The sequence below is a fragment of the Canis lupus genome, chromosome 30, assembly GCF_011100685.1.
Source record: "Canis lupus familiaris isolate Mischka breed German Shepherd chromosome 30, alternate assembly UU_Cfam_GSD_1.0, whole genome shotgun sequence".
Lineage (NCBI taxonomy): Eukaryota > Metazoa > Chordata > Mammalia > Carnivora > Canidae > Canis > Canis lupus.
In genome coordinates, this window is record NC_049251.1 from 38,811,653 (window position 1) to 38,828,313 (window position 16,661).

Genomic DNA, 16,661 nt, shown 5'->3' on the forward strand with positions numbered 1-16,661 from the left:
CCAAAGGCAGGCGCTAAACCGCTGCGCCACCCAGGGATCCCTGTAAAACACTTAGAATAGTGCTTAGCCATTATTTCATTGTGGTAAAATACACACATGACATTTATTATTTTTACTGTTCATAAGTATAGAAGTAAGTGGCATCTAAATCAAGTCACAATGTTGGGTAACCATCACCATTATCTATACCTAAACTTGTCATCAGCCCCAACAAAGCTGTGCCCATTAAACAACAATCCTCATTCCCATCTCCCCCCAGCCCCTACTGCTCTACTCTCTATATACAAACTTGCCTATTCTAGCTATACCTTTTCTAAGTACAATTATACTTTCTGTGTCTGGCTTATTTCAATAAGCATAATGGATTTGGGGTTTGCGGGGGGCGGGTTAAAGATTTTTTTTTAACATTTTTTAATTTTTATTTATTTATGATAGTCACAGAGAGAGGGGGGGGGGGGCAGAGGGAGAAGCAGGCTCCATGCACCGGGAGCCTGATGTGGGATTCGATCTCGGGTCTCCAAGATCGCGCCCTGGGCCAAAGGCAGGCGCCAAACCGCTGCGCCACCCAGGGATCCCAGATTTTTTTTTTTAAAGATTTTATTTATTTATTCACGAGAGACACACAGAGAAGCAGAGACATAGGAAGAGGGAGGAGAAGCAGGCTCCCTGCGGAGAGGCTGATGCCATCCCAGGACTCCAGGGATCACTCCCTGAGCCAAAGGCAATAAAGGCTCAACCACTGAGCCACCCAGACGTCCCTTTTATTTTTAAGATTTTATTCTTAAGTATTCTCTACACCCAATGTGGGGCTCAAACTCACAACCCTGAGACAAGAGTCACATGCTCCACCAGCTGAGCCAGCCAGGTGCCCCAATAAGCACAGTGGTTTTGAGGTTCATCCACATTGTAGCATATATCAAAATTTCATTCTTTTTTTAAGGAATAATATTCCATTGTATGTACACAGCCATTTTGTTTATCCATCAGTCGATGGACACTCAAATTGCTTCTGCCTTTGGGTTATTGTGAATAATGTTGCTATGACATGGACATACAGCTAGCAGGAAACTTGCTGGTCACATGCTAGTTGTATGTTTAATATTTTAAGAAACCGCCAAATTGTTTTCCACAGGAGCTGCACCATTTGACACTCCCACCAACAGTACCAATACTTCTTATTTTCTTCCTTTTTTAAAAAAATTATAGCTAGCCTAATAGGTACTGCTTAGCCACTATTACTACCACAAGTTTTGATGTAGACTTTTACCAGTATTTGTAGCACGGCAAGGACAGCACCACTACAAGAAGAGGTTCTGACTAGAGTTTCCAAGCATTTTCATTCAAAACACAAATCTCCAGTTGCTTCTAATTTTTTCAAAAATCATCTCCAAAGCTAGCATTTCCTTAGTTTGACATCAACCAAGAAAGAAAATGATGCTCTGGGGGCACCTGGGTGGCTCAGTTAGTTAAGCATCTGCCTTCAGCTCACGTCCTGATCCTGGAGTCCTGGGGTCCGGCCAGCGGAGTCCAGCCAGAGTTGGTCAGGCTCCCTGCTCAGTGGGGAATCTGCTTCTCCCTCTCCCTTTGCCCCTCTCCCTGCTCATGCTCTTTCTCTCTCACACACTTTCTATCAAAGAAATAAATAAAATCTAAACAAAACAAACAAACAACAACAACAACAACAAAAAAAAACAGAAAATGATGTTTCGGATGGCTAAAGGAAAAAAAAGATGGATGGCTATGTTTTTGAAAAAAAGTATGTTGGAAATCCTATATATTTTAATCTTGCTAACTGTATCACTTTTAAGTCCCTGACCTCATCAGAAATACCATTTTCTCTTTACTTCTGGGGTTTTCCTGGCATGGAAGTGTTAAACTCTCAGTGAAACAAATGACTTTTCCCAAATAAAACTGTTTTCTTTTTTTTTTTTTTTTTTTTTTTTAAAGATTTTATTTATTTATTCATGATAGTCACAGAGAGAGAGAGAGAGAGGCTCAGAGACACAGGCAGAGGGAGAAGCAGGCTCCGTGCACCAGGAGCCCGACGTGGGATTCGATCCCGGGTCTCCAGGATCGCGCCCTGGGCCAAAGGCAGACGCCAAACCACTGCGCCACCCAGGGATCCCCTAAAACTGTTTTCTTGTGCTCATGTATTATGTTCAAGGTTTCAGGACTGCCTCCAGTAACTCTTTTTTTCCTTTAAGAATCTAAGAAAGAGGGGATCCCTGGGTGGCTCAGCAGTTTAGCGCCTGCCTTTGGCCCAGGGCGCCATCCTGGAGTCCCGGGATCAAGTCCCACGTCGGGCTCTCTGCATGGAGCCTGCTTCTCCCTCCTCCTGTGTCTCTGCCTCTCTCTCTCTCTCTGTCTATCATAAATAAATAAATAAATCTTAAAAAAAAAAAAAGAATCTAAGAAAGAGAAAATGTGTGTGTTTAGAAGGTGAAAACCAGGAGGAAAAAATTTTTTTCCTTTTTTTTTTCAGGAAAAATTTTCCTCTACTTTTACACTTGGCAAGAATTGAGAAATAAGGGGCGCCTGGGTGGCTCAGCAGTTGAGCGTCTGCCTTTGGCTCAGGTTGTGATCCCTGGGTCCTGGGATCGAGTCCCATATGGGGCTCCTCACGGGGAACCTGCTTCTCCCTCTGCCTGCGTCTCTGCCCCTCTCTGTGTGTCTCTCATGAATAAATAAATAAATAAAATCTTAAAAAATAAAAATAAATAAAAAACAAAAAGCAGTAGTTTCATCTTAGTTATTAGTGGGCAAGTCTACTATATATGCTTCCCCATTATGCTGATGATTATATATGAAAGATTCGACTCCACATATAGAAGGCTAGAGCCTGGCTTTATATACAGGCAACGTGGGACACCTGGGGGCTCAGCGGTTCAGCGTCTGCCTTTGGTCAGGGTGGGATCCCAGAGTCCCAGGATCGAGTCCCACATCAGGCTTCCTGCATGGAGCCTGCTTCTCCCTCTGCCTATGTCTTTGTGTCTCTCATAAATAAGTAAATAAAATCTTTAAACATTTTATATATATATAGACTTAGGACATTAGGACATTAGGAGACTTAGGACATTCTGAGAGGTATGTACCACCAGAGCCTATATGAACCTCCAAGTTCACTACCCCATTAAAGCATATAATTTCTTTCATGAATAAATGTACAATAAGCAGCTATTGTACATTGTACAGCCCTATCTCTGTAGGAGAGCTTGTGAATGGCAGAAACCAGAATGTTCAATTCCCAAAAGGCCAAGAGAGCCATTTTTGGTGCACATGTATGTAGGTATGTCATAGGTAGAAACATGTCGGTGACAGATGAAGTTTACCAGGCGGTGCACTGCACCTACCCAGAGTCTGAGCCCCACTGCTGCCTCCTTGGTAATTTACCAGAAGCTTCTGAACATCTCCCTATTATCACAAAGACAACCATCTGGAGCAAAACAATACCAGCTTCATGGGTTGTGTAAGGAATCATTTCAATATAGTTTCACTCATTCTTCAGTGAGTGTATTTGAACTCTCACAATGTGCACTAAGGATGCAGAGAGGACTGAGACCCCGTCCTCACTATGTAGAAGAGGTCTTCTTCCTTGGTGGGTCCCCTGTGATTCAAGAACTGCTTAGGGGCACCGGGCGGGGCCCTGCCTTCGACATGGGTCATGATCCCAGGGTCCTAGGATCGCGCCCGCATCGGGCTCCCTGCTCAGCAGGGAACCTGCTTCGCCCTCTCCCTCTGCTGCCCCCCCTGCTTGTGCTCACTCTCTCTTTCTGTCAAATACATACATACATACATAAGACCGGATTAGAGAGAACTAGAGGGCAATTCCTCAAAAACAGAGAGCCCCTCATCCGTGTTCAAGAACTAGGTACACAGTGGACAATAAATGATTGCTGAAAGAATGAACAAATTGTATTTCATTTATAATCTTCCTCTCAGTAAATATTACAATGAAAAGGAAGAGACTGATACATAATAATCACCTCACTCACTGGAGAAACAGAAAGTCAAACATTCAGAGGGGGAAGCAAAAATGACACTTCCCATTAGTATCATTACGTGGCAGGGCTCAGCACTGTTCTGCTTGGCCTGTGAAATCCCCCCATCTCTGAAAACTCCTGCAAATGGCTCATTTTATCCTCTGGGATAGTTGTGCAATGAAATAACAGACCGGAGTTTTTCGCTTTTTCAGTATATAAAGTTAATCCTTGAAATCGTTGTCTGGGGACACATATTTGAATAAATACTAAATGTGTTAACCAAAGACCTATCTTCAGCTAAAAAGTAGGAACTTGTATTTCTGTTCCTAAGCACTACAAAATCCTTCAGATATAAACTAGGGGTTCTTAACCTTGGCACTACTGCCAGTTTGGGTCAGTAATTCTTGGTTGTGGTGCACTGCCCTACACATTATAGGATGTCTGACAGCGTTCCTGGCCTCTACCCAACAACAGATCCCAGTAGTACCCTCCAACTGTGACAATCAGATGTCTCTCTAGACAGGGACATTTATCCTGGGCGGGGCGGGGGGGTGGTTGGAAAACATCCTGGTTGAGAACCACTCAGATAAACAATGGAATGAGAATGTTTTCACAAAGGCTGTAATGCTGTTTAAGAAAGATATGTCAGATGATATAAATTGTTATTCTTTGGGGCTCCTAGGTGGCTCAGTCGGTTAAGCCCCTGCATTAGGTTCAGTTCATGGTCCCAGAGTCCTGGGATCGAGCCCCGCATCAGGCTCCCTCCTCAGAGGGGAGCCTGCTTCTTCTTCTGCCTCTATCCCTGCTCCTGCTCTCATGAGCTCTCTCTTTCTCTCAAAGACATAAATCTTTTTTTTCAAATAAATAAATCTTTTTAAAAAATCGTTATTCTTTGTATTCCACATATAAGTCATTTTTAGATCAAACTTTTAAAGTTTTTTTTTTTTTTTTTAAACTTTTAAAGTTTTATCTGACAAAAAAAAAAGACAATGCAGCTAAAGGTAATGTATAACCTAGAAAGAAGAACTTAATCAGTAAACCAATGGATGGTACAGAAAGCTGACGGGATAAAATGAGCTACATGCAGCCCTGCTAGCATCCCGTAGATACTTTACTCGTGCACAGTAACCATCACAAGTCTTCCACAATCTTGAAATCATCCAGCTCACTGCTACAAATTCAGATTATTAATTTTTCTTCCTATTTTTTATCTGAAAAAAAAAATGTTTCCTGTACCATAGGGAACAAGAAAACCATTATCACAACTATTTATTGAGCATTTTGTAAGTGTAAGGAATTTTACTTACTTAAATTAAGTCTGTCTCCTAAAAGTTCATTAAAGAAAGAAGATAAAACAAACTCAAAAATATAAAATAAAACTCCCAGAGCCACAAGGGAAGCTGGGGATTCCTGATGTTTACCTAAGACCCGATGCTGCCACCTCCCAAAAGGCCAAGGTTTCATTTGCAAATGATTGTGTTTAGAAAAAGGCCAGATTGGCATTAATTTTAATTCTTGGGATTTCAGCACTTAGTAACATAATCCCAAACTTGTATAGAGCATGCAGCACTTCTTACAAGTTGTTATTGGTTTTGATTATAAAAGATACATGGCCATTGCAGAGAATTTAAAAAAGACTACTTTTTTAATTATTATTTTTTAAAGACTTTACTTATGTGACAGAGAGAGAGAGAGCGCACAAGCCAGGGGAGCAGCAGAGGGAGAGGGAGAGGGAGAAGCAGGCTCCCCTGCTGAGCAATGAATGCAATGAGGGGCTATCCCAGGACCCTGGGATCATGATCTGAGCAAAAGCAGATGTTTAACCAATCGAGCCACCCAGGTGTCCCTACAACAGTTATTTTATTTATTTATTTATTTTTTTAACAACAGTTATTTTAATAATGATGTATATCATGTAATAATGATGTATATAAAAGCAAATGTAAAGATTAGCCAGTTGTTCAACGAATGAACAAATGATTCATAAATTAATGTCCATAGAAACCTCAGTACTAAAGTCATAGATGGCTCTCTTTAAAATAATTTTGAGGGCAGCCCGGGTGACTCAGCGGTTTAGCGCCGCCTTCAGCCCGGGATGTGATCCTGGAGTCCTGGGATCGAGTCCTGAATCAGCCTCCCGGCATGGAGTCTGCTTCTCCCTCTGCTTGTGTCTCTGCCTCTGTGTGTGTGTGTGTGTGTCTCATGAATAAATAAAATCTTTAAAAAAAAACTATTTATTTATTTGAGATAGAGCACAGAGGAAGAAGGAGAAACAGACCCCTGTTGAGCAGGGAGCTCCATGCAGGGCTGGATCCCAGGACCCCAGGATCATGAGCTGAGCCAAAGGCAGACACTCAACCAACTGAGCCACACGGGTGCCCTGAGGCTTAATATTTAGAAGACAAAATTGCAGTATCCCAACTTTACGATCTTTTCCAATATAATACAAGTATACAGGTCAGAGAATGAGACTCAAATGTAGTTTTGACTTTTACGTCTGTAAAACAGTTCAGCTCCTTTCCAAAGCAGAGTCTTACTTTTTAATCCATTAACAAGTAATAAAGGTCAGGTTCCTTTGAGGAATAACTTCAGGTTCCTTAGCTTTCATAACAGTGAAGTCCAAGACCTTTGATGTGCTCAAAAATTTTAACAGAGTAAAATTCTCATATCCAGATGAGATTTTATCTGATTGTTAATTACAGTATCAGTAGTTACTGGCAAAAAGCTTCTATGTAACATTATGAATCATCCGGTCCTTGACATATGGCTACTTCCGGGGAGGGGGACACGTGATATTTAGCATAGGACATGTGAGGCTGTGGGAAAAGTAAAGTTCTTGGCCACAAGAACTAGGATAAAACCCTTGCCCTTGGGAAAAATGCCAAAAATCTCTGAAGTCCACTGCAAGGCAGTTAAATTTTCAACTTTAGATGATCTCTGTTATAAGAACACAAACCACAGCATGAAATTAGAATAGATTTTTGAAAACTACATTATAAAGTTGCAAGATACCTATTTTTTGAATTTTATTTTTTTATTTTTATTTTTTTTTTTAAGTAGGCTCCAAGCCCAGTGTAGAGCCCAATGCGAGGCTTGAACTCATGACCCTGAGATCAAGACCTAAGTTGAAATCAAGAGTCAGGGACTCCCAGGTGGCTCAGGGGTTGAGTGTCTGCCTTTGGCTCAGGGTCTGATCCCAGGATCTGGAATCCAGTCCTGCACGGGGCTCCTTGTGGGGAGCCTGCTTCTCCCTCTGCCCATGTCTCTGCCTCTCTCTGTGTTTTTCATAAATAAATAAATAAATAAATAAATAAATAAATAAATAAATAAATCTATCTTTAAAAATATATTAAAAAAAAGAAATCAAGAGTCAGACACTCAATAGACTGAACCACTCCTGGCCTTGCAAGATAACTATTTTCTGACATTCGTGTGAATCCATGCTAAGTGATAGTCCCCAGGGTGAATATAAATATCTTCCCCCTTGGGATTAGTTTAAGCTAACTTGGCTCTAAAATCTTTCACTACTCAAAAACAGAGTATCATAATGGCTAACTTCACTAAGTGCTTACTATTAAGTGTTCTATATGGACAAGCTTATTAATCCTTACAATAATGCCCCTAACTACATTAACTCTAAAATAGGAATTTTCAGAATGCCTGGATGGCTGAGCAGTTGGGCATGATCCCAGGATCCGGGATGGAGTCCCACATCAGCCTCCCTGCATGGAGCTTGCTTCTCCCACTGCCTATGTCTCTGCCTCTCTCTCTCTCTCTGTGTCTCTCATGAACAAATAAATAAATCTTTAAAAAAATAAATAAATAAGGACACCTGGGTGGCTCAGCAGTTAAGCGTCTGCCTTCAGCTCAGTGCATGATCCTGGAGTCCCAGGTTAATCCCACATTGGGCTCCCTGCTTGGAGCCTGCTTCTCCCTCTGCCTATGTCTCTGTCTCTCTCTGTGTGTCTCTCATGAATAAATAAAATCTTAAATAAATAGATAGATAGATAGATAGATAGATAGATAGATAGATAGGAATTTTCTTTAGAGGTTTTGAAAATAAATATTATTTGTTACTGCAACTTTAAAGAAATTAATGAATTATTTTTAAAAATATTTTATTTATTTATTCATGAGAGACACACAAAGAGAGAGCCAGAGACACAGGCGGAGGGAGAAGCAGGCTCCCAGCAGGGAGCCCGACATGGGACTCAATCCTGGGTCTCCTGGATCACACCCTGGGCCAGAGGCAGGCACCAAACCGCTGAGCCACCTGGCCTGCCCGATGAATTATTTTTAATGTGAGAGAAGCACTATCTTTGGCCTAAAATGAAAATAAGCATAAATGCATATGTATTTTGGAAAACTACTCTATTATTCTATCCTATGGATCACTACTGGGAAATCCATGCAAAACCAAAAGACCCTAAAAAGAGATAATTGCAGAATTTGAATATCCTTAGAATCCCAGTTGAGTCTTTATTTTATGGTTTATTATAAAGAAGGAGTTCTCCTCGAAACTTGTGCCCAAACAGATGTAACCCACGGAGATCCACTTAACTTTTTGTAGGGTATAGACATAGAACAGATAAATTAAGAGATCCTTAATTATCCTTGATGGTCAAGTTAGTTGTAATTACATAGCAAATTCAATAAAATTACCAACTTTAGGTCGAGTTACAAATGTTAGTATATGCTTTGGGAAAGTGAAATTAAGACAATAACATAGTAAGAATGAAGATTAGTACTGATATGTAGAAATTACCTTCACACTGCCAAATTTACAATTTTGCCAGCCCATTAAGGCTTTTATATTTAAACATAAAGATACCCCCCCCCCCCAAAAAAAAAAAGTATTCCTGACACAAAACATCTGGCTTTTTAAAGTTTGGAGACATAATATTCTTCAAATGTGGCTCCGTGGATAGTTCTTTCTCTTGTACAAAAGAAGATATCAAAAAATTAAATTTTATTGTGACTACATCTCAAAATGAAGAGTCATCAACTTTATCTTAAGGAACACATTTTTTCCCAAGAGTTCTTTCATCACAATTTCCTGCATAGACTGAATGATATGTCTGTCTCTGCTGGCAATACATAGGCCTGAGTAAAGGTTTTCCAAAATTTTTCTTCTGTGCATTTTGTTTTTAAGATTGTATTTATTTGAGGGCAGCCCAGGTGGCTCAGTGGTTTAGCGCCCCCTTCGGCTCAGGGCGTGATCCTAGGGTCCCGGGATCAAGTCCCATGTCAGGCTCCCTGCATGGAGCCTGCTTCTCCCTCGGCCTATGTCTTTGTCTCTGTGTCTCTCATGAATAAATAAATAAAATCTTAAGAAAAAAAAGATTTTATTTATTTGAGAGCAAAAGAGAGAGAGAAAGACTGAGAGAGCACAAGGACAGAGGGAGAGAGAGCAGCAGACACCCCCTGAGCAGGGAGCCAGACATGAGGCTCAATCCCAGGACCTCAAGATCACAACCTGAGCTGGACGCAGATGCTTAACCCACTGAGCCACCCAAGCGCCCTTCTTCTGTGCATTTTTTAATTTTTATTTATTTTTAAGATTTTATTTATTTATTCATGAGATACAGAGAGAGGGGCAGAGACAGAGGCAGAGGGAGAAGCAGGCTCCATGCAGGGAGCCCCATGTCGGATTCGATCCCAGGACCCCAGGATCACACCCCGGGCTGAAGGCGATGCTAAACCGCTGAGCCACGCGAGCTGCCCCGTGCATTTTTTTAAACCGTATTTTAAGAAGCATCATCAAAACCCACACACATATATCAAAACCAAAACCAAAAAATTAGCTATCATATGCCCATGTAGACATCTTAGTAGGTTGACTAATTGCTTAATGAAAAGTTACGGAGTAGAACAGAGGGAACATTTGCAGTAGAGGAAAAATAATCCAGATCTGAGTAGAAATCATGGCTCCATGGCTGGCCACCTATGTGAACCTGGGCAACTTCCTTCTCTCAGGCTGAGTTTTACTTGCAAAATGAGGTAATAATTCCAATCTTATGAGGATTAACTCTATGTGTAATGCCCAGCACAGAGCCTGACTCAAAGCAGGAGCTCAGGAAACAGTTACTGTTATGATCCTGTTGTTATTCACGTAAGCTGCTTAAAGGCAAAGCACACTCTTGTAAGTCACTTGTAGGCTCTGTAATTAGGGAGAACTAAGAAAATAAAGGCAAGGAACATCAAAGTCACAAATGAGGATCTGGTATAATATCATTTCAACACAGGCCTAGATGGGAAAGGAGACTATGAAGCAATAATAATGACCTTCAGACATATATATCAAAACCAACAATATCCTTAGCATATCCCAATTAACAATGTCCTTATTTTTATAAGCCCCCCTGAAAGGAGATGCTGCTGCCTGGGTGCAGCTCCTGTACAGAATCACCCTTCATTCCCCAAGTACCTCCCGTACCTCCCGAATGCCCACACGCCAACGGCGGGCCACGACGCCGGGCCTGGACATAAGGCAGGGAGCAAAAGCAGACACGGCTCCGATCCTCGTGGCGCTTCCAGTCATGCAGCCCCACCGAGTGCCAACTTGTGAGATAAAGGAGAGTACACGGTACTCTAAGAGCCAGTAACAGGGATCTAACCTAACTGGGGAGATCAAGGAAGGTGAGGGCTGAAGAGGGAGTGGACAGTGGAGGAAAGCAGTTTGTGCAAAGACCTGGTAGCGGGAGAAAGCAGCAAGAATGCAAGACCAAAAGGCCAGTGTGCGTGGAGGAAGATGAAGTGTGAGACTGAGCTCGGGCGGCTGAGGCTCTGTGGATCGTGTTAGAGAGCTCTGACATCCCAAGAGTCATGAAAAGCCGCCGAAGGGCTTTAGAAACGCTTGCTTACTTTATGAGTAGCCAGGCTGAAAGGATGCTGCAATCAGATTCGCAGTTCGCCTTTGCCTTCAGGACAGAGCAAGGAATTCAGATAGATCCCAAAGTAGGAAACAAAAGTTCCTCAGGCAAGGACAACAGCTTGGGGGGTAGGGTGACGGTGGAAGTGGAAGAAGTAGATAAATTCAAGAGATATTCAGGAAAATCTGATGCGTCATGTACAGGGGCTGAGGGAGAGCAAAGTGTCCAAGAAAACTTCTGGGATTCTGATTCACAGGACTGTAGAGGACACCTATATTCAGGAGAGATGTGCTCCAGAAACCTCTTTAAGGCAGTTAGTTACCTACCCCCCGAAAGGACAGAAGTACATAAATGCAGTTCACTTGTGCCCTGAACCCGTGTTAACCCACGGTGATCCCCTACTTTACTTAGGACACCGCCAAGCCTTTTTGCTATGTCCAAAAGTCAAATTGACTCTCAAACGTACAAAATGTTTCCAACACTGAAGATATTTCAAAGATTCGGCCACAAGCTTTAGAATCAACTTCAAACGAGTTCTAAAATTGGTTTGAGCAGTGGGGCAGCATTATGGAATGAATGTGTCATTTCCCATGATGACTACACTGAGATAGGACTAACACGAGCTTGCTGCTGCGTAAGGTAAACATTTTAAATAAATCTTAACAGTGCAGAGTGCTCTTATGAGATGTTAAACTAAAATATGAAAGTTTTATCATGCATTACAATAATTTGAATTATACTACTTTTGGGGTGCTTGGGTGGCTCAGTTGGTTAAGCATCTGCCTTTGGTTCAGGTCCCATCTCAGGACCCTGGGACTGAGGCCCAGGTCAGGCTCCTTGCTTGTGAGGAGCCTGCTCTTCCCTCTCCTGATCGCTCTTGCTCTCTCTAGCAAATTTTAAAAAGGAATTTAAAAAAAAAAAAAAAAAAAAAAAGGAATCATGCTTTTATGTTTTTTTTCCAACATTTTGAAATGCCTGTAGAAAACACATTTTTTAAAAGATTTTTTTAAAGATTTATTTGTTTGTTTGTTTGTTTATTTATTTATGATAGAGAGAGAGACAGAGACACAGGCAGAGGGAGAAGCAGGCTCCATGCCGGGAGCCCGATGCTGGACTCGATCCCGGGACTCCAGGATCACGTGCTGGGCCAAAGGCAGGCGCCAAACCGCTGAGCCACCCAGGGATCCCTCTTTTAAAGATTTTATTTATTTATTCATGAGAGACACACAGAGAGAGGCAGAGACACAGGCAGAGGGAGCAGCAGGCTCCATGCAGGGAGCCCGACGTGGGACTTGATCCCGGGACCCCAGGATCACGCCCTGAGCTGGGCTGAAGGCAGGTGTTAAACCGCTGAGCCACCCAGGCATCCTGAAAACTTGGCATTTTGTAGGAAACGATATGATTTTTAAAAACCCACATTCCTTGTTGATCTTTTTTTTTAAAAAGAGATTTAATTTATTTATTCTTGAGAGACCCAGAGAGAGAGCAAGAGACATACAGGGGGAGAAGCAGGTTCCCCAAGGGAAGCCTGATGTGAGACTGGATCCTGGGCTCCACCCAGGAGTCCCTATCCTTGTTGATCTTAATAAATATTTAAAAGCATCAGGTTCCCTGCAGGGAGCCTGCTTCTCCCTCTGCCTGTGTCTCTGCCTCTCTCTGTGTGTCTCTCATGAATAAATAAATAAAATATTCTTTTAAATAAATGAAATTTAAGAAAAGAGATCCCTGGGTGGCTCAGTGGTTGAGTGTCTACCTTTGGCCCAGGCCTGATACCGGGGTCCTGGGATCGAGTCCTGCATTGGGCTCCCTGCATAGAGCCTGCTTCTCCCTCTGCCTGTGTCTCTGCTGGTCTCTCTCTCTGTCTCTCTGTCTCATGAATAAATGAATAAAATCTTTAAAAAAATAAATATTTAACTGTTCCCATCCAGTTCTTGTTAATGCCCATCACATTGTTCACTGTAAAAGATTTTTTTCTAAACACACCCGTATATGTATATACTCTGTGCAGACTAAAGCACTGACTTTAACAATACTTAAATATCTACTTTCCTTGGTCTTAATTTTTTAATAGGTACCCTAGTGCCATTGTCGCAGTGGAATACTAATGCCTTGAAGTATTAGAAACATAGAAACTCTAAATCTGACTAATCCAATGAAAAGAAGTGAATGCGTTTTGCCTCTTTAAGGTCAGCCTAATGAAAAAAAATTAAAATAAAGTAGAATAAAATAAAATAAAGTAGAATAAAATAAAATAAAATAAAGTAAAATAAAATAAAGCAAAATAAAGTAAAATAAAATAAAGTAAAATAAAATAAAATAAAGTAAAATAAAGTAAAATAAAATAAAGTAAAATAAAATAAAATAAAATAAAGTAAAATAAAATAAAATAAAGTAGAATAAAATAAAATAAAGTAAAATAAAATAAAATAAAGTAAAATAAAATAAAAATTAATAAAATAAAGTAAAATAAAATAAATAAAATAAAGTAAAATAAAATAAAATAAAGTAGAATAAAATAAGATAAAGTAAATAAAATAAAGCAAAATAAAATAAAGCAAAATAGAATAAAGCAAAATAAAATAAAGTAAAATAAAATAAAGTAAAATAAAATAAAATAAAATAAAATAGGGATCCCTGGGTGGCGCAGCGGTTTGGCGCCTGCCTTTGGCCCAGGGCACGATCCTGGAGACCCGGGATCGAATCCCACGTCAGGCTCCTGGTGCATGGAGCCTGCTTCTCCCTCTGCCTGTGTCTCTGCCTCATTCTCTCTCTCTGTGACTATCACAAATAAATAAAAATTTTAAAAAAATTAAAAAATAAAATAATAAAATAAATAAAATAAAATAAAATAAAGCAAAATAAAATAAAGTAAAATAAAATAAAGTAAAATAAAATAAAATAAATAAAATAAAGTAAAATAAAATAAAATAAAGTAAAATAAAATAAAGTAAAATAAAATAAAATAAATAAAATAAAATAAATAAAATAAAATAAAGTAAAATAAAATAAAATAAAGTAAAATAAAATAAAATAAAATCAGATCAACCTAACGCATCATACCTTAGTGCCGAAGCATTTATTTCCCTAATTGTGGGTGGACGGGCCCCTTGGCCACCTGCCTGCGCTAGGCCCTGACGAGCATTTTATGAATCTCAACTGCAGTTACCAGGATGTAACCACGGCTCGCACGGAGCAGAATTCTTTTATTCTTTCCCCTCCCGATGCCGATTTTATCTCAAGGCGTGAGAAGGCAAGGCAAGGCGGCGGTCCGAGGCCACATGCGGAAGATGTCATCTCCCCGGACGAGGAGAGGAGTCAAGCACCTTCTGGACATGAGGGCCTCGGCGCCCACCGACTAGGACGAGGCTGGGGAACCCGCCGCGCACCGCGGAGGCCGCGAGCGTCCCTGGGGACAGGCCCGGGAGCTTGGGCCGGCGCGGGGCGCCCGTGCGGTTCATCTTTTCCTTAGTTCAGGGTGTGTTTCTTTTTCTTAACGACGTGAGATCCGGCCGTGGCCTTGCAGCCTCCCCGAGGCCGGGTCTAGGCAGCGCCGGGCCCCCGAGGTCGGCGAGCGGGCGCGGGAAGGGCGGCCGGGGCCCCGGGCTCCCCCTGACCCGGCCCCGGGGCGCCGCGAGCCGCCGCCTCCTGGGAACTGCGGGGCCGGGGCTCTCGGGACAATGGGCCGCGGGGCCGCGGGGCTGCGGGGCGACCCTCCGGGCTCACCGGGAGCCGAGACGCTGCCGCAGCCCCCCCGCCCCCCGGCCGTGCCCGCCGAGCCCGAGCCGCGGACCGTCGGGGCAAGGAGCCGAGCATCCCCGGGGGCGGGGGGGGGGCCGGGGACTTGGATGCCACCGGGGGGGGGCGGGGGCGGCCCGCGGGGGCAGGGGTAGGGGTGCGGGGGGTGGGCAGGGGCAGGATGGGGGGCGTGTGCGGCCCGCGGGTGGGCAGGGGGCAGGGGAGGGGGAGGGGCGTGCGGGCCGCGGCCGGGGCAGGGGCGCGGGGGCGGGGGCGGGGGTCCTGGGCCGGGGTCGCCCCCCCGGCCGCCGCTTACCTGCTCCTCCTCCGGGGTCAGCTGCGGCGCCATGTCGGGCCGGGGCGCGGTCGCGGGCTCCATCCCGCCGGGAGCGGGGAGCGGGGAGCGGGGAGCGGGGAGCGGGGAGCGGGGGCCGGAGCCGGGGCCGGGGCGGGGCGGGGGTCCGCGGCCGCCGCTTCCGCGTCTCAGCAGCCCGGGCCCGGCCGGCGCATGGCGGGGCGGAGAGGCCGGGCGGAGAGGCCGGGCGGAGAGGCCGGGCGGAGAGGCCGGGCGGAGAGGCCGGGCGGCCGCCAACGCCGCGTCTGCTCCCGGAGGAAGGGCCGCGGCCGCCCGCTCGGCGGAAATCCCGGCTTCCGCCCCTCCCCCCGCGCCCCTCCCCTCCCGCAGGGACGCGCCCGCCCCGCGCCCCGAGGTGCCGGCCCGCAGCGCCCCGGGCGGTCGGGGGTCCGGCGGGAGCTCCCCACAGCCCACAGCCGCCCGCCCGAGCCGGGGCCGCGGCCCTGCCCCCCGCCCCGCCCCGCCCCGCCCCGCCCCCGCCGCGCACTGGGCGCCCCCTCCGGGCTCAGCGCCCGCGCCGCAGCGCCCGCCCGACGCCCCGCGGCTCCATTCAGAAAGCGGCTTCTCATTCACAAACGGGCGGCGGCGCGGAGGGCGGGGCGGGGCGGGGCGGGGCGGGGGCGGACCCGCCGGGAGGGGGAGGCCGGGCGGGGCGGGGGGACGGAGGAGGGAGGAGGGAGGGCTGCGGGGGGGAGGGCCCAGGGGGAGTAGGGGGGAGGGGGGATGGCTGCGTGGAGGATGGAGGGCTGCGGGGGGATCTGGGGGGGAAGGGCCGCAGGGAAGAGGGGGGCCGCAGGGGGGAGGGCCGCGGGGAAGAGGGAGGGCTGCGGGGGGGGGGTGCGGGAGGAAGGAGGGCCGTGGGGGGGTAGGCGGTGGGGGAAGGGCCGCAGGGGAAGAAGGACGGGGTGGGGGGGCGGCAAGGGGAGGGCCTCAGGGAAGAGGGAGGGCTGAGGGGCGGTGGGGGAGAAGTCTGGGGGAGGGGGAAGAGGGGAGGAGGGAGGGCCGCAGGGAAGAGGGAGGGCTGCTGCGGGGGTGGGGGGGTAACCCCGCGGGAGGAGGGCGGAGGGGAGGAGGGAGGGCTGCGGGGGGGTCTGGGGGGGAGGGCCGCGGGGGGGAGGGCCGCAGGGGTCGGGGGAGGCGGCTGGTGTTCCGCGGCACCGCGCCCGCAGGCCGCACCCCCTTCGCCCCCGAGGACCGCCGACCGCCGCCCGGGCGCCCGCACCTGCGGCCCTCAGCGGGAGCCGCGCTCAGTCCCGCAGGGGAGCAGCAGCGGGTCGACCCTCACCCAGGAACGGCGCGGCCCTGCACGCCCGGGGCTCCCAGTGCGGCTTCGCGGTGCCGCAGGACGGAGCCCGCGGTCGGTCGGAGGCACCGGGAAGCGGGCGGCCCGCTGTGCTGTTGCATGGTTCCAGAGCAAAAAGAAGTACAGAACCGGTCCAGCCCACCCGCAACGGCTAACCCCCGGGGCCGAAGCCCCGCAGAGCTGGGGACAGGCCCAGGGAGGGGTCCTCGGACACCGAGGAAGGTGCTCTGGCTTCTGACGCTCCCTCTAGGACTTGAGAAGCGACCTCCCTCTGGTTTCCTCTCCTTCTCCATCAGCAGTGAGACGGCAGTCAGGTGGCCCTTGCCTAGAGAAGTATTGTGCGCGGACTCGTGGCGACTTCAAATCCAGCTTTTGAAAGCTTCTTGTGGACAACGTTATTTGTGGTTTGAATTTGT

The 16,661-nt window shown here is 46.3% G+C and overlaps 1 protein-coding gene across 1 annotated transcript in view; it reads right to left on the reverse strand.

The window, feature by feature from the left end:
- Positions 1-15,025, reverse strand: part of PTPN9 (protein tyrosine phosphatase non-receptor type 9) — a 72,811-nt gene extending 57,786 nt beyond the window's left edge. Inside the window, exon 1 of the mRNA XM_038581036.1 lies at positions 14,904-15,025. Within this exon, the coding sequence (XP_038436964.1) occupies positions 14,904-14,966 (63 nt within the window). The 5' untranslated portion in view covers positions 14,967-15,025. The remainder of the gene's footprint in view (positions 1-14,903) is intronic.
- Between the last annotated feature and the right edge of the window lie 1,636 nt (positions 15,026-16,661).